We start from the raw sequence: 18,724 nt of genomic DNA on the forward strand, positions 1-18,724 counted from the left end.
TTGTGAGAACTCTAGGGACAGAGGGAACATGGCAGTGCTTTATTTTGGTATGGCAGTGTAGACTGTAAAAATACCGATATTCAACAAGTTGATAAAACCATTCGAGTGCTCTCAAGTCTTAAATCAATTTGTCTTATCTTCAGAGTGAGTAATAAAGATTTTAGTGGCATTGTAAATATGTTGTTCCTGTGTTCCACTATGCTTGCTACTGGTTCAGGCTGCAATGGAGGCTTTGTTATTCTACCATAGCACTTCGAAGGTGTGCAGAATGCTTCTGTTTTACAGGACTGCGTCTGACTCGGGAGGGCGAAGGGACATTTTAAGTGACATTGCTGATCTCCAAAAATTTATTGAAAAGCTATTGCAGACTTCCACTGAAAAGAAACCGAATGAAACTAAAAGAGGTTAAAAGTCCGTGGCTGTCTTAGCAACTGGCTGTTCATTATTACCATGTTCCTGGTGAGGGAGGATCTGAAGCTGAAGAGGAGGAGGTCATGCTTGTCTAAAAGAAACAACCCCAAGTCATCAAAACTTTGAGTGCTATGTACCTGTGGATGACTGCAGAAGTCTTCAATGTGTGACTTGCTCACAACCACCATCGCTAAAGGCTGCCATTTATAGTCACTTGTGTGATGCTGTTCCCCATAGCGCATGCTGCAGTTTCCCCTTATCGGTGCAGCCTGTCTGAGGTTAGATGTTGTTCTGGGGAATTGCAGTTGTTGGCAAAGCACAAGGACGTGGCTCGCCAGGAGCACTTGCTGGTGAGAACATGTCAAACCAAGGTTGTTACTCCAGTTCACACGAGAGCCTTGGCGCTTATTTTCCAAGTACCAGCCAGTGTCCCTCACACTTGTTCCCTGTTCTGCAGTGCTGGAGCAGTCGGAGGCAAAGGGAAGCTGGTCTCTTCCATCAGTATTTGAGTTCACAGAGGTTTACCTGGACTGCATCTACATCTCCGCAGACTGCATCTTCTGAAATGAAATTCAAATGTTTTGCTTGGTGCTTTGAGTAGATGAAATAGACCCTGATCTATTTGAGAGAAGGTCGATAATTCTGTGTTTAAGCTCTTGTCCTTGGCAGGGATGCCGGACAGTACAGAGTGTGAATAGACCTAGAGTAAATGAAGGATTGTTACAGCTTGACTTCTGTGCGTGTCTTCTCATTATTGCATTTAAATGCATGTTGTCTAACCTTACTGATGCTTGAAAAAGCTGATTAATTCTCTTAAAGGCAGTTTTGCATGTTTCACATAAAGGCTGTACTAAGTTAATAACCCTTAAGATGGCAAATCATAAGGTCAGTTGGTCTTAATTGCCTTTTTATGATGGATTTGGAGTAAAAATTTTGAAGGGAATCTGGTTTATTGACAGCTGCTTGTCTTCTGCCGAACAGGTTTTGTCCAATTGTTAAAAGTTATTTGCTTTTATGCTAATAGGAATTACCACAGTTTAACGGGAGTGTCTTGCTAGAGTCTGCTGACACTTCAAAAAAACTGACACGTCCATGAAAAAGATTTGTATAGTTTTTTGTGGTTAAATACTGGCTGAACTTCTTGGGTGTGGTAGTAATATCCTAAGTTGCCTGAGTTGCTGCAGTTGCTTGTGCTGCTGGGGCCTCCTGCATCACTGAGCCCTGTGCCAGGCTGCAGGGCTGCCTTCCAGAACTGCCTTGGGAGCGCAGAAAGCTCTGGCCCTGTCATGGAAAGATGTAATGTGGGTTAACGTTGGGTACAGCGGTGGGACCAACAGTTTCCCAAAATGCAGGTGAGGTAAGCTTTGCTGTGGTCATTGTGTCTTGTGTGATTAAGTTGTGCGATATGTCTGGTGTGTCAGCAAAAAGGGAAAGGTCGATTCTGGATGACCTTATGTGTGTAGGACAGCTGAAGATAAGTAACAGCAACTTCCATGCTAGTGCTGCTGAAACGCTCCTTACTGTGGGTCTTCTGGTTTTGTATTGAGGTTTATTTTTCTTTTTAGAGCAGCCAGCGTTTGCTTGCGTGGTTGTAAACCAACACTTGTATTCTTGGAGCCAAGTCTTATGGCAATAAAATAATTTCATGTGTTAAAACATTTTGGTTTCGTTCAAGCTTCTGATCAGAGACTGCTTCATCTGTAGAGGACTTCAGTTTGCTAAGAATAGTACTGAAAAGCATGTGGCTCATAAACTGGCAAGTACCCGTATGGCAGCTTTGAGCTCTCTTTATTACTTTCTGTGCGCAGTAGGGCTCTAAACAGATGGTAGACCAGGAGCAGTTCTGTTCTTGTTGAATGCTTGTGAAGGATCTTTTTTTATGTTGTTCTTGGACACTGGTGTATTCGATATCTCACAGAACTGCTTTGTTTTCCATTAGCAGCTCTGGAGCCAAGGAAGGCAATGTTTCGTTTAGATCCCATGCTACCATTTTTGCCTGGCTGCAAAATGAATTTGAAATGATTGTCAGCAGTGTTAAGGCTGTCTGTAATTTGGTGTTCATTCTGTGTTAGGAAATGCTCCTGAGGTGTAATATAATGGACTTGAAAGAAAATTACCTGTTCTGATCTAAAAAATGAGGTAGAAGCTAGATCGGAAACATTTCCGATGTAGAAAAACTCTAGGAATCCTGTTGTCTTTGCAGTGGCTCCACCTTTGTGCTTTCTCTAGTTCCAGCAGGAGGCAGCTTGCAGAAAACTGATGGTACTGGGAACCTGTCTGTTAGAGAGCTCCCCAAATTCTGCTTTGTGACTTGTAAAAGTTTTCTATTTTTACTGAGAAACACAAAACTGACCGATCTTGGGCTGGATGTTTAGCATGTGCATGGGGAGATAGGTTTCATTTCCTATTCCAGTAAGTGGTTGAGCATCTTGCAGCGCATGGAGCAACATGGCAAGGGGTCAGCTCAGAGTGCCCCTCTGCACAGCCGTGCACTGTGGGGCTGGGGGTGTGGGGCTGTGTTCCTGCAGGGGGGCTTCCTTCCTGGGGCTTCGGGCCAGAATACACGGATCTGTTGTGGAAGCCTAGCTAGGTGCTGGACCTGCCTCTTTTTGTCATTTCAGTGTATTGTTAGAACAGCGTGCTTTTAAAAAGGCTTCTTCGGGTAAACAGGTCTGTTTCCCAGACTTCAGATCTATTTGAAGTCCTTCTGACCCTGTATAAAAGCTGCCGCAAACAGTTTGGCACTGCAGTCAATAGAAGTGTTCCAGGGTAGTCTGACTTGAGTGCATGTTTGTAAATGAATTTTTACATTTTATAAGAACTGAAGGAGAAAGGTGGGGGAAAAAATACCGCTTTTTGGTGGATCAGTTTATTAGTTACATTGGAAACCATTCTGTAACTGTAAAGAGGAGGCCTGGTGGACAGAAACAGTTTGTATTTGCTCTGTTATCCTACGTTGCTTTCCTTATCCCTGGTTAGTTCACCAGTGCTGTTGCAAATTTTTCTCCCTCCTGTTCCCAATGCTGTGTGGAGAGCCTCCAGCATCCTGTGTGTCCGTACTCACGAGCCGTGCCTGAAATAGCTCCTGGTGGTGCCTTTCCCTGGTCCTGGCTCCAGCTGTGCTGTCCGGCTGCCTGCTGTTTTGGGGGTGACTTTGACAGTAGCTTGCTTTTGCCGAGCACATGCAAACATCCTAACCAGAGGTATTAGTCAAACAGCAAAGATAATTCAAAACTGTAGTTTATCAGAAAAATGTACCTTTCTGTGTAGGGAGCAGTCTTGCTTTTTTAGTAACCTTTTAGAGAAGGGACTTGGTGGGACTCGGTAGAGCTTTTCAGTCTCCTCGTGCTCCTAGTTGAATTTCAGTTCTTGAATCCGGAGTACCTGTTTACAAACATGTGACTCAGCTGTAGTCTATAAAATGGATGGTGAAGAAATGAGTTGGATTTAGTATTTCAGGGCAGATCTACACGGTGACCTTTTCAGACCTTTAACAATCAGCTTGCCGTTGCGGTGGGCGAGAGATGTGAATGGAGAGCTTTAGGAGCCATAGTGAGCGTAGAGCCTGGGTTTTAGGTTTGCATTTCTAATGATTTGTTTTGGTCTACTTTATACAGATGAAGAGCCTCTTAACTGACAGCTATGATTTTAGGTTTTATTTACTGTGAAATGGGTGTTCAGACAGTAGTTTGGATTTCTGTTTTACAGCTATGCAAGGAGGTTTTTTGCAAGCGGTGTGCATAAAGGAGGACTTGGAGTTTTCAGATGTATCAGGTTGTTCTTGCAAACACAAAGAATTTTACTTAAACCAAATGCATTTAATCTTCTTGAAACATCCTTAAAGGAGAGTGTAAAACTCCAAAGTAATTAATCTGAAACTTAAAGTATGCATTTGATAATTTAGATGTTTAAAACTTAGTGAACAAGAATGTATTTGTTTAATTACACAGAAGTCAATGTCACTGTTTTCGCTTCTGTTTTGGGTTCCAGGCAAAGTGCTTCATGGATTTCAAAGCTGGAGGTACATTATGTCACATTCTTGGTGCTGCTTACAAATATAAGAATGAACAGGGCTGGTAAGTTTTTATTTTTGATTTATACACCTTTTGCATGAAATCAAGCACATGAAATGCCTATGCAAACTACTTAAAAGTTTTAATACTTTCTGGAGAATTGGGTAGGCAAGGGAGTCGGAGATGGGAAGAGGCAATTTTTTTTTTCCTGTTTTGCTGATGGTAGCTTTTTAAAGACACCCCCCCCCACTTCTTTATTTAAAGATAAGTTCTTCAAGTGTAAGGTCCTGAGCCTGTAGGCTGGGAGTTAATTACAAGCTTGAGGCTTCTTTTTTGCTGTTTACTTGCTGTATGCCTGAGTAAATTAACTGGTAACTTAGAATCGCTGTTCCTCACCTATAAGGTGTAAATCTTTGCTACTGTAGTGAGTATAGAGTTCAGTTAGTTGGGGAAATATGAAGCATTATATAGATAGTAATAAATGCTCAGTTTTCCATTGCTTATCACCTCCATAAATGGGGAGCATAAGTAGTTAGAAACGTTGCTCGTGGAGCTATAGACTTTAGTATTAAAACTATTCACGTGACATCGCAGTATTATTTTGACCTGTGTGTTTCTAAGTTATAATCCTCTTTCCAAGCAGCGGTAGCATGAATTACTACATTTGAGAACTTTGGAACAAATCTGAGGATGAAAAGCCAATAAGTAAAAGTAAGCAAAGATTGTTCTTGTACATGAATTTAAATAGTTTCTGCGCTGATGTTGTGCAGACCTGTAACAGAATCCCTGGAACTGATTGTATTTCTCTTATCCTCAAGAGCAAATTAAAAGGCAAAAATAAATTGATTTGGTACGGTTGGCTGTTTTTAGGAGTTGTTTGTACTCGTATCAGCTAAATTGATACCTGAGGGGGGTGCATTGGAAAGCTGGTATGAGTAAGCTGCTGTCAGGTTTTTTCCTACTCCAATACTGCCAGCACCTAGGACGTGACACATGGTTACAGTGTTGTGTGTGGTGTATATTTCAGGAGTGTCTTGCTACCTCTTTGCTTTAAGATAAAGGAGTTAAATGGCTCCTACTTAATGAATACTTAAATGTTCCATTTTTTTCCAAACGAATTTAGTTTTCAGTCATTGAAATTTGTCAGCAAAACACAGATATGTGGTGTTCGCCTCCTCTCTTCTCACTCTCTTGCCGATTCCTCAAAACTAGTGTGGGTAGTGTCTTGTGTTTGTGCATGTGGGGTGTAGAGGGAAGTAATACTTGAATTTAACTCTAAGGATCAGACTTAGAGCTTGGAATTTATCCTTCACTGACTCAACCAAATAATATGTGGTGTTTTGCCTGAACTATGATTTTGTAAAAAATTTATTTTAATGGTATGCATTGTCGCTCTTGCTTAACCTGTTTGTGAATGATCTGTCTTATAGGAGAAGTACCTTTCCTCGTCATAATAGGTATGTCTGAAAAATGCACTTATCCAGTGCAGCTGGACATACCTTGTCTATCACTGCAATTCAAGTAGTTGTTTGCTAAAACCTGTCAGAGGGTATCAGTTAAATAAAGGATAGGAAAAATTTAGTACTGCTGTTGTACCTAAATGGGAAACTGAGAAAAGTGCTATTTCTTAATGTGTTGACATGCTTCTCTTTTAAAGTATGGATTTCAAAAGCAGGCAGGAATTTGGGGACGTATATATAGCATTAAATGAATACGTAATGCAGACTTCAGGCAACCAAATGTAAAAAGTTTTGGTCGAACTTCAATGCCTGAAGTGTCTTTGTTTCATAGGTGCTGAAGACTTTATTAGGTGTCTAGGTTAGTCTGTGTTTATTTGGCGATTATCTTTCTGCACCTCCTTGAAACCATTGCATCCAAGAAGGATGCATTTTGCATACAGACTATGAAGCTGCATAGTGGAGCAGTTGCTTGATCTTGGCTCTTAAAATCCTATTATAATACTTAATTAAATTGTGTTGTGCAGTGAACTGACAGACTTCTTGATGACTGGCCCTACTTCTGGAAGTCAGTGTAAACTTTTCAACACGCACAACGCTATTTAAAGTGGTCATAAACTTATTTTAAAATTTAAAAAGACTATTCTAATAAATATTCCAGGGTATTATCTTTGACTTGTTTACCATGCCCTTAGTGTGAAGGGAAGAGACCGTGATACTGCTTTAGCATAGAAGCTGTCATTCATGAGCAGTCAGTATTTCTGGTGCTGCCCAGCACTGCAGCATATTTACCAGCACCACCTGCATGGGCAGCTTCTTTCTGAGTGCTGGAGAGCCTCAAGTGACGGAGAACATGGTGGTCTCAGCTGAAGTGTCCTTGTTCAGTAGTGTAATATTGATTTGATGTCATCCTTGTGTCGTAATGGGTTTTGTGACTAAAAATCAATCTTGCTTTGGTTTACCTTCATCATATGTTTATAAACTTTAAAAAGTGATTTGATGTGTTACTGGAAGCAAGCATGTGTTTAAAAGAAACTGTCATTAGATTTGGGCACTGGAATAAATTCTTGTCTTTTAAGTTGGGGTGTTAAAGCATTATCAGTCACTGCATGGTAATTATGTGCATGGCCTTTTCACTGTGTTCAGTGTACAGGGTATTTTTTTATTTTATGCACTGAAATTCCTCCTGCCAGTATTGCCACTCCTGGACACCAACTCGACGCTCCAGTTAAGAACATTTTCAGACTCCAGCAACAGCTTTTTTTTCAAAACTTGGGAGGTACAGAAGTAAACCAGGCAGTGTTTTACATCTAAAAGTCAACTACCTGATTATCTAAACATACCATTGTGCTTTGGAAAAGGCTGAATTGTTAAGGGTCAGGGCAAAATGTTTGAGAGGCTCCTGCAGCACTACTTACCCTGGCTGGTGGGGATGAGCCTGTGTGGTGGTGCCAGTGCTGACCCTGGCGAGGGACTGGCTTTAGTGCTGCTCTTGTCCGACCTCTCAGGTTCTTGGGGGTCACCATTCAAATTCTTCATCTGAGTTGATTCATCCGTGACTTCTGAATATGTGTATGGCTCAGGCGGATAGGGCAGAATGCCTCTGGGAGGCTCTTGTGGTTCTTCCCAGTAGAAGGTCAGATTTTGTGTTATGCCCCCCATTTCTGATACTCTTAAATCTACATTGTTATTTCAAGACTTTTGCTTGCTTTGTCAGTGCAGTAGCACACTTTAAAGTACCAGAGTCCAATAAAGATGATCATGAAATGCTTACATGGATTATTGACTACCTGTGTGCTGTGTGGGGTGGCTTGTTAGCAAATAGATGACTAATTTAGAAAATAGCAGGCAGACGGCTTGCTGTGTTTTTCCTGGATTAGAGTCTGGGACTGGTGGATGGGTGCAACTAGAAGTAAGAGATGCCAGAGCTCGTTCATGAGTTTTCTCATCTAGTTGTTGAAATCCATTTGATTATGTTTCTGTTTAATTATCCTTTGTGACTGTAGTGGAATGCACAGCCCTGCTAGAGGGTTTTGTTGGACAATGTCAACCTTCATTTTTCCTAAACATTTCACAAATCAGTTGCATTTTGTTGATTTGGTTCATGGTGATTTTTCTTGCTTGTGAGGGCTGCCAAGTGAAGCAAAAATATTTGTGATTGTGCTTTAAGTGTTCTTGTGTAGCTACCATGATACACTGTTTTTCTTGTGGAACGTGAAAGATTCTTGAGTACTGAGTGGAGGAGAGTTGAATTTAATATTTTTGAATAATTTTCCTTAACAGGCGGAGGTTTGACCTGCAGAATCCATCCCGAATGGATCGAAACGTGGAGATGTTCATGAACATCGAGAAAACACTAGTGCAGGCAAGAAACTCATGTACAGGACTGTGTTCGCTTGCTCGGGGAAGGGATTCGCTAGCCTTTCACGTACCTAAGCTGTGACCCAGTGAAGAGTTATGTCCGGGACTTCTGTAGGAGTATTAGATTCTTCCCTCCCTCTTCCACCCATTTTAGTCACAAGTCCGATTATTACTTTAAAACTTCAGAATGTTTTCACTGATGTTCTGTGGATATGGACAGGGTGAAAAAAACCTCTTTGTAAGGTAGGAGAAGGCATTCCGAGTGACTCTGTCATGTTGTGAAAGTGTCACACTTAGGACTGAGTAACCGTTCTGTACATACCCATCCAATTGCTGACGTTTTTGAGACCTTCAGCCTGATAACGGTTTGACTTTTTTTCAGGTTAGGGTACACTTCAGACTGTCTTGCTTGTTTTATCAAACAGGTTGTTACCATAAGACAGCAGATAACAGCTGTGTGGAGACTAATTTGAAGTTAAATTTTTTAAACTGCTGTGTATGACAGAATTTTTTAATTCCCCCCCCCCCCCAAAAAAAAAAATATATAGTGTATAATATAGTCAAGGTGTGACTTTCAGGAGCTTATTAAAAGTGGAGGTAGGAGGAATGACAGCAAAAATAAACAGTACTCTTAGTATACTAAAACTTCTGTTATTGCATGGTGGTTTCAGTATGTAATAGAGTACCTGTTAGAATTCAAAATGAAACGAACGTGTACCTGTCAGTACTGTAGAAATGTGTGAATCTGCATGCCAGTGCAACAGGACAGATTCAGATCCGGAGGCTGACACGCAGGGAACTTCAGTTCCCTTTCAAGTGAAGTGTTCCAGAGCCTATCAAAAAATCTTTGAAATCAAAGACCGGGTTTCCATTAAAGATGTGAAAGCAGGAATGTGGGAACAGCTGCGCTGGGTTGCGTTCCCTTTATCTGTGATAACGTCTCTGACAGAGCTAACAGCAGATCTGCAGAGACCAGAAGGAAACCCTGGGTGAGACTCCGGCGGGGAGGTGTGCCGAGGAGGTACTGCAGTGGCAGGGGTCTCTGGAGCTGGGGTCAGTGTGCCATGGCACAAGCTGCCACGTGTTCCTCTTGAGCTCTCTCAAGCATTGCTGGTCTTAATGGGATTTTTTGATTTGTGTCACAGGTGGCCTACTAATTTCTTATTTAACTTCCTATTCTCTCCACTAGAACAATTGTCTGAGCAGACCAACCATCTACCTCATTCCAGATATAGAATTGAAGTTGGCTAATAAATTGAAGGATATTGTCAAACGTCACCAGGTAATTGTTAAATAGCATATCTTAAAACATTTTGTCAGTCGTAAGATAAAATGTATTCACCTGACTTCAGCGTATCAGTTACATCTGAATTGTCTGACAACACAAGGCGGCAGCAGCAAGTTGCTTAAGACCAGAAGTTCACTGTTTGTAAAATGCCATTAGTAGTTATCCTCGCATGGAGATGGAGTCATAACTGTTCTAGAAGTAAATCTGAAATTGCTGTTGAAGTAAAAAGTAGTTATGGTGTCTCGGTGAGCTGGCTGCAGGCCCTAGATGATTTGCTGTTGAATACCTGCATATATAAAACAGAAGCTCATTGTTTGTCCAAATCTGAGACCAAAGAAGGTAGCATGTAATACAGCTGTTCTAGATATGTGGGAACAGCATAAGGAAGCTTTAGTCTTAAAATGATTGCTGCTTTTTTTTTGCTTTATTCTACTTGCTTTTGTTCTTGCCTGTGCTGAACAGAGCATAAGTAACAGCACTCCTGCTTGTTAGGTAGTCAGCATATTTCCAAAAGAGTCAACATCTTCACATTGTAATTTAATATAGGAAATGATGAGCTGAACAAGCTATTAAGCTTCGTCTCTTAAGAATATAAACAGTCTTTTTACTTGTCTTGAGAGAAAAATCCTGGAATGTGAACTCTAGATGGTCTGATAGCCTTTTGTGTTTTGATAATTCACGGCTGTAGCCAAAGTACAGTGTTTCTTTTCCACATTGAATGTATTTCCTGTGTTGGGATTATAAATCATAATCCCAACTTCAGTTGTGTAATTTTTCACAAGTTACTTGTAGTTTTTCAGCTGATTCAGGATGCTTGTTATTGCTTAAATTGGAGTTAATGATTCAATTTTCCTTTCATAAAGGAAGTCTACAGTGAACTCAAAGCATGCTATATCTGTGAATGATTTCGGGGACTTCTCAGTAAGGCAGCTTTGTGTGTAAAGGGATGTGAAGAACTAAAAACAGAGACTGTCCCTAATTCTGCCTTTTGGGCTTGCTTCTTTGCCCTCCCTCTGAATTCTCATCTTGCATTTGTGTTGATGTCTGTGCTTGCTCGCTGTCTTGACTTTTTCTCTTTAACCTGTTGCTGTTGTCTTTCCTCCACCCCATCCCTAGTACTTGTAGCTCCCTCCTCCCTGGTGTTCCCAAGCCCTCGCTGCTCTGACTGCAGCCTTGCAGAAGAGTTGCGTGTCTCTTGTCCCAGCACAGTGCCAGTGTCATCTCTGGGCTTATAAACAGAACTGTCAGTAAGATGTTTGCTCTCTCTGCTGATGGAGATGCTGTTACGGTTTCTGGTAGTTGCACTTCTTCTGATTTTCTTTATAAATGTTGAGGATTTTTTGAGAAGAGTCAGGATAATAATTTAGGAACTTGAAAACAGGTAATGAGTGAGATTTAGCATAAAGTCTGTCTGCTTCAAGAAAAACATTTTGTCACTAGAGAATTCTTCCATCTTGTTACGTCTTTAGCTTCTAATCACATTCAGTTTAGCAGAGGCAGGGAATAAGCCTTACAATCTGCTTATACCTTTTTCTGAAAGCTGTTCTAGTGTAAAGTACCCATCCCTTTGTTTTCAGTTAGGCTAGCATCTGAGAGACACTTTCTGTTCGTCTATTGTCTGATGGGGTTTTGAAAGCTCCATAGGAAGTAGGTGAAACTTAACTGATCTAATTCACAAAGCTCGAATTAGATATATGGAAGAGGATCTTTAGCTCATGGGAAATGAAGGGAGGAGAATTAACATTGTTCCTTAAACACTTTGCAGATTCTTTATTCACACCAGGGCTCTTTCCTTTGGAGCATTTTTAAATTCTTCCTACTTTCCAGCTCTCCTTTTTGCTGTTGCTCAGAGCACCTCATCTCCCTTTACCCAGTTCTATGAACTCTTGGTGTAGGAGCTCTTTGCTTTTTGGCCCCTGATAGCAGACTAGTCTTTGAATATTGCTACCATAATGCAATGCATCTTCGTGCTTTTTTGAATTTTCCTTCTTTTGATGCTGTCTTCTAAATAAGGTATTCGCATATTGTTGGCTGTGACTATCCCATGTGCTCTTAAGTCCTTTAAATAAATCTGTCAAGTGTTTGTGGAATGTAAATTGTGAATAACATTTTCATACAAACTGTTTCAAAACATAACTCCTGCAGAAGATTCTGCAGACTGTGAATTTCGGCTGTCCTTGGAAATGACTCTTAATATATGGAGACTGGAGGTGTGTCCCCACAGCATGTGGGAGAATCCTTATGGCTCTCCACGTGAGGGAAGGACAGGGTTTTCTCGACTGGTCACACTAAGCAGTGTTAGGTATTTATTTAACAGATCATGTAGTAATTTTTTTTGCCTGTAGACGCCATAGGAATATAATTACGGCCTGTAACCATATGCAGAGAAATTGCTTTGTCGCACTGTTTGTGGCACCTACATAAGCATGAGAAGTACATCTGTTGCTTCTCATATGTTGAGAAAGTGACGTGCTAAACCAGCAAGAAGAAAAAGTGTTTTCATGTTTGGGTATTTTGACACACAGTGGTATCATGTTAGTGTAGTTCTGATTTACTCCCTTTGTTCTATGACTTAGGAGGCTTTCTTGAAAGACCGGGTGTTTATTCTGTCTCTTGACAATACAGCCTTTCTTGAGCACTAGGGCTGTTCTATTCAAGGCAGCCATTTCTAGTTAAGTTTCTTTTAGACTTAATCTTAAATTGTCATACTTAGAAATTGTTTTGGACCAAAGTGTGTACGTAATGGGGGGAAAAAAGTTACAGATGCTTTCATACAAAATATTCACCAATAGGCTTGTATGAACTGATAGTTAAACAATTTACGATGAGAATTGGGGCAGAAGGAACTAGGAGGAGGAAGCATTTGAGATGAAGAGAGTGAGAGGTGTAGTAGTTTGACAGCAATCTTAAAATAATTGTCTTTTTCTGGCACTCCTTAGAGGTGGCGTTCTTGTAGTTGCATTGAAGCTAGCCTTGAATATTTCTAGGTTGTATGGGCTGTGAGAAGTCTGGGGTAATGTGCTGAAGGTTTCTCATACAGTTTCTTCCTTTCATCCACTTTTCCCACAGGGAACAGTAACTGAAGAGAAATCAAAGGCTACCCACCATGTTTATCCAAGTCCTACCTCAATGGATGATGGTAAAATTGTTTTCCAATTTTTAACTGGAAATAGTCTTGTAACTACATTCTGTAGCAGTCACAGGAGCTTTAGCACAGGCACAATGTATTCCTAGCCTGCTCCTGAGAGCCACTTGAAAAATGTTTCTAAGGTTAATACCTCCAAGTAAAGTTACTGTGTGTCCTGCTTCTAGCTGTTGGGTGTAACGTTCATGTTTTTAACTGACACAGTGTTTTCTGATTAAGGTGTGTTAATGCTGACTACTCTTCAGTGTTCATGCTGGAAACTGAGGTGTTATTTATTGCTGAACACAGGTGGACATCTTGTTTGTCCCAAATAACTTGTAGGCTGTGGGAGATCAAAGCTAAGTGTCTGGAAGAACTTAAATTAACTTAGGTTAAAAATTAAAAGGAAGGACAGCAGAAGTAGGGGTCTTTAAAATAAATATTAATGGAAACTTTAGTTTTATTTTGTTGCTTCTGTGATGGCTCCCAAGTGCATAAACACAGGTCAGAATGCTGAGTGAAACGTTACTAGGAATCGACTGGATGTGTGAAAGGTAGATAGATGCTAAAGTAAATGAGAATTGAAAAATGGTCTGCTGTGTTCTCATCTATCCAGGTGCCAGGTTGTGAATGCTGGTACATACATTGCATGTAGTGATACAACAGGGGTAGTGGCTTTGCGCTGAGAGAGGGCAGATGGAGATCAGAGCTGAGGGAGAAATCCTTCCCTGTGAGGGCGGCGAGGCGGGGGTGGGACTTGGGGGGTCTTTAAGGGCCCAGCCGAACCCACACCAATCAGGGATTCTACGTGGTTTGACAAGGTAGATGCAATAACAAGTAGACCTGGTAAACAGAGATTGTTGGCTTTATTATAAATATATATTGGCTTCCTCTGTGACGTACAGAGGTTCCACAAAAGCAGTTCAACAGCTGCGTTCTTCAGTAAATAACAAAAAAACCTGTTCTTAATTTTTTTTCATGTTAGACACATCTAATTGTCTAGTGGATGATGTCGCATGTGAGCTTCACTGACGTAAACGGGCTTTTCCTGGTGAGGCCTGGCAGCTGCAGGCCGCTAGGTGGAAGTGTCCCCCTGTGCAGGAGTGGCCAGGGCCTGACTGACCCCAGGGCTCGCCTGTGTCCTGTCCTGCTGGTAGACACGGGCTTGTAGCTATCTTTAACGAGTTCAGGTTCTCACAAAAGGGTTGAGCGTAGTAGGTCCTATCTGTTTTGTAGTCAGCAAACATGCAGATGTGTTAAATAGAGCTCTTAACCCTTGGTTATACTAAGATGAGAAAACAGCCATAAATCCAAGCAGTGTAACCCTATACAGGTTCACATTCTCCGCCTTTGCCTTCTAACACTGCTCTGGGCTATATTCTCAATATTTGGGTTGCAGGGCGTAGGTTATTACATTGTGTCAGATGTGCAGTTTGAAAGAAAAAAAGTTTAAAACGCCAGTTAGACTGAGTGTATGCCTTATTGCAAAATCAGCAAAGTGTTAGTGTTGCTCAGTCAGCCTGTAGTAACTTGAAGTCCTTATTAGCACTGCTGTGAAAGAAGAAAGTTGAAATCCAAGTTTTCTTACACTCTTGGAAGTTTTTTATTAAAATCTGTTTTACCACCACCCCTTGCCCTGACATTCTTCCTTCAAAACCCTGTTGTTTTTTTAAATACCTGTTGAGAATAGAATTCAATACTGGGAAGAGGGTCGTTTTAAATAAATAGAAATCAGTAGAAGAAGTTAATGAGGGGATTCAGATGCTGAACAAGGATACAGAAAGATGGGGGGGAAATATTTACCAGTTGAGAAGAAAGCATTTGGGAGTTTAGTCTTTGTTATTTATTCAGAAATCTGAAAAAAGTGACAGATTGGGGTGTCTCTCTGTGTCTGTCTCCCTGTGTTATTCCTGCTGTCTTTCCTGAATGTCCTCTTGGAGGATTTGCTGTGTCCTGTTCTGAGTTCCAGGCCAAAGCAGCCAAGGAATTTGGGAGGTGGGATGGGACAGGACGAGCTGGTGCCTCAGCCTCTCAACCAGAAATGCCTCTTGCTCCTGTTGAGAAACTGATCGTTGTTTCAGGCGTCTTTGAATCTTAATCTGAAGTGTGTTAGGATATGAATGTGTGTGGCCAGGGAAGGAAATGTAGTCATCCTTAGCATTAAAATGGCTTTACTAATGTAACGTCTGTCATATACAGGCAGAGCACGTGTGAGTTTAGACGCGGCCAAGGTAATGCAGGCAGGTGTGTTACTGTGGCAGGCCAGGCCATTGCAGTGGCACTGCAACAGGCTTTTATCAGAGGTGGTTGCAATAACTTTACTATGACTGACTATGGAAAAGCAAAGTAGTGTTTAATGTGCTTTACAAGTGGAATCTGACGCTAGATCTCTCTCCCCTTTGCAGATGAATGGTTGAGACCTGTGATGAAAAAAGACAAGCAGGTGCTGGTACACTGGGGATTTTTTCCAGACAGGTAAAGAAAGGTGGGGGAAGAATGAAGACCCCAAATCTTACTTAAGTTTGTTGAAGGAAAAGCCTTGATAAAACTTGTGAGTAGGAAAATCCATGTCCTCAAACAAGCTGCTCCTTGAGCTTGCTGAGCCTTACCTCAACTGCAGAGCACCACTACCAGGAATCAGTGGCGAACCTGCACGGACAGTGTCCCAGCTTGTGGGCTGCAGCTGTGCTCTTCCCTTGTTCTGCAGCACGCCAGGCTCAGGCCTGTCCCACAGTGGCTCATCTGAAAATGTAACTCAAGTACACAGTACTGTGTTCCTGTTGGTTTGATTCTCAGTGATTGTACGTCACTGTTCATATTATCAGACGAACACTGGTTGTCTTAAAGTATAACCACGCAGTAATTTAGTGTATCTGCTTTTTATCTTAATGTCCAAAGCCTGAAAAAACTTAATCATCGGTTTAAAACTGAAATATGCATGCCTATTTGTGATCCTGGCAGGTGGGCGAGCTTGGAAAGGGGGAGTCTGTGTTTCTGCAGAGCCACTAGTAAGGTTGCAAGTTGAACCAGACTTTCAGAGGGTGGCGTGAGCCTTTCCATAAAGTTAATAAAACTTTAAAAGGGAGAACTTCTAATGACCTAGTTGAACTGCCTTTGATAAAGGGAGATTTCATTGCATGGGTTGCCTTTTGTCAAGTGTGACTGCTGAGAGCATGCATTTGAGAAAGCTGTCTTGTGGTGTTAGAAGATTTTAAAAGATAACGTATTTACTGTTAGTAACATAAATTTATTTGTAATAACTGGTTTCTGAGTCCAGGTTCTGGAAAACTCAAAAGACTGATAACCCAGCAGTGACTTCTTAGATAACTTTTTCAGGGTAGTAAAATCTGCTTGGCTGTGCATGCACAGAATTCTCAAGAACCATACCCATATTTCACTGGAGGAGAGCAAACAACAATCACTTAAGTTTCTTTCTTCATACAGATAAAGAACTTGAAAACATTTTTATACTTTCAGCAGCAGTCAAGTTTGTGTTGACTCTGTGTATGTGTATATGTATTTATAAGTGGTGGTATAAACATGAGGAATGCTGTATACACATCTTTCCTTCTGTATAACACGCCAGTTGGTCAGTACGTGCCTCGTGTTGCTTATAGAGTGTTTTGGCTTTTGCTGTTACAGTGTGGTTTCTTAGTATTTTTATAGTTGGGCTTTGGATGGAATAGCATGTGGAAAAGTGAGTGTAAATAATAAATGGCTTCTAGAGCAATAGGTATAGAAGAGAGGATGCATACTCCTTTCTTCTAGGAATCCAGTATCTCTTGCTTTAAACTCACAAGAACAGAAACAAGTTAATTAACTTAATGATGGGGTTTGCACAGGTGCTCAAACTACATTTATACCTCTGAACCTAGAGAGTAGATTTCCAATTTTAAGCTGGAGCTGATTTCACACAGATGGCTTTTAAATTCAGAAAGCTAAAAATGTATATTACATGTCTTGGACCCCTCCCTTTTCAGTGTGTCTTATTCCTTTAACTTTTCATTGTGTGAAAATACTTCACTATTCTGTCCCACCAGTATGATTTGCACCTGTCAAAATTGCTGAGTAAATATTCCTGCTGGTGATCTTTCTGGATGAACAGCCCAGGGGACCAATTTTGTTTTTTCTTGCCTCCTCTCATTAGCTATGACACTTGGGTTCATGCCAATGAAATAGATGCTGAAATTGAGGATCCTCCAATTCCTGAAAAGCCATGGAAGGTAAGTCTCTTTTTGAACAGTTTCCCAGGGTTGCCATAGTGGTATAGCTTATGCGCAGGTGTTACTGGATGGATGTTTTAATGTGCTGCTGAGTAACAATGGCTGTACTTCCATATATCTGGAAGAGCAGAGTGGTATTTCTAGAGCTGTGATGAAAAAGTCTAAAATGTTTCTTTGGTATGGGGAGGAATGCTGTTGAAAAAATACTTTGTGAGGGGAAAGGACAGACTTGGGAATCCCTGCTAGTGCCAAAATTACCGTTTTTATTTTGGCCTGACACGAGTGAGGTGTTTTCTGTTAGAGGTCAGTCCTTCCTTACTGCTGAAGTACAGCCATCTCTGGGATGAAACTTGACAACTCATTAGAAAGCACAGCGGCATTATACAGTGTTTAAGGAGGGGATGTGGGGAAAAAGCCGTATCTTCATGGGTTTTTTGGGTTAGAGAAAAGAACTGTCAGGTTAGAAATCTGACACGTGTTACAGGGCTTAAAAGATACTTTGTCTTCAGAAAGTTGATCTTTTTCTGTAGCATAGAAATGGCCACAAGTATTAGTAGTTAGATGATATGGAAATCAAGAAACTGCTTTAGAGAACAAATCCAAATTTTTGAAGTCTGTGGTACAATTGAAATCTTGTCTGTTCTCTGAGTTAATGTAATGGCAGCATCATTTCCAGCAGATTCACCTGTTGGGATCAAAATAGAGCCGTGGTCTGGCTGACAGATCGTGTGTGGCTGTGGGCTCCCCTGTGCCCTGGTTTCACACTGCTACAGAAGGTCTTGAGCAAGTTTGTCTTAGCTCAGTACCACTGTAGATACCAGCTTCTGTATGCTCTTAGTACGGGGCACAGTTCAAGTTTCTTGATTATTTTTTTATTATTATTTTTTTTTACTACATTTTCCCAAAGCCTTGGCATTGCTGACAAATTCTAGTGTATGAATGCAACTGTCCATGCAGTTAGAGCCAACGTGGAAATGAATGAGAAAACTAGTAGCTGTGTAAAGAATCCCTGAGGGTCATATCTCGCCTTTCTTTATGGAAAGGTTAAATTTATTAGGAACTGTGCTCTTAACTGATGTTGTAATGATGCAGAAAGTCAGCACATGTCAATCTGTTGAACGTGCGAGCAGTCAAACTGACATCAGCAGCCTTATTTAGGTTCTTCATGTAGTAATTAGTTTTCTTTGTTACCATGAAACAGTAGTAGCTACTTCTTTATTGTTCTATTTTTTTACTCTTTTATACATAACAGGCAGTGGTGTTCTTTGTGTATGCTGTCAATCTGAACAGCAGAATTAAAAAGTAGCTCAGGTCAGGAAGTAGGTTGATGTCTGTTGAAACATTACTTACTTCAGGTAGTCACCTGTAAATAACTGGAGCACATGCTTTTTGTGTCTAAATCTTACTATAAATAGTAATACATAGTAGATTGTATAAATCATAGATTCTATGATTCTAAAGCCCAAGAGTTTATTTTCAGCTATGTAAACTAGAACTTTACTTGAAGATGGGTATTTTACATCAAGATGGTCAATCTTTTCTTTCCAAGATATAGACAACTCTTCTTAATTTTTTTGGTTGGTTGTGGCACGTCTGTTCAGGTGATCTGTATATTTAGAAGATTTTTATGGTAATTTTCAGTGTCTGAAGTAAGCTTCTTAATACAGAGCTGTTGTCCCAACTATGAGAGCTGACCTTAAAATTCAGAATGATTAAAAGCAACTGAGAAACAGACATGACATTCAGTAGCCTTATGGTCATGTTCCTCCTTTATTATATTGCCTCATGAAACTGTCATCTGTTATGTGTAAAACCATTACGAGATACTTGGATATTCAGATGCTGGT

General features: G+C 40.8%; 1 protein-coding gene across 1 annotated transcript in view; it reads left to right on the top strand.

The window, feature by feature from the left end:
• The window catches only part of SMARCC1 (SWI/SNF related BAF chromatin remodeling complex subunit C1), a 90,355-nt gene that overhangs the window by 9,554 nt on the left and 62,077 nt on the right, over positions 1–18,724 (top strand). Inside the window, exons 3-8 of the mRNA XM_080385764.1 lie at positions 4,402–4,487; positions 8,165–8,246; positions 9,432–9,524; positions 12,600–12,669; positions 15,060–15,129; positions 16,802–16,877. Of these exons, the coding sequence (XP_080241890.1) occupies positions 4,402–4,487; positions 8,165–8,246; positions 9,432–9,524; positions 12,600–12,669; positions 15,060–15,129; positions 16,802–16,877 (477 nt within the window). The remainder of the gene's footprint in view (positions 1–4,401; positions 4,488–8,164; positions 8,247–9,431; positions 9,525–12,599; positions 12,670–15,059; positions 15,130–16,801; positions 16,878–18,724) is intronic.

This window comes from Falco punctatus (assembly GCF_963210335.1).
Source record: "Falco punctatus genome assembly, chromosome: 4".
NCBI classification, from domain to species: Eukaryota; Metazoa; Chordata; class Aves; order Falconiformes; family Falconidae; genus Falco; species Falco punctatus.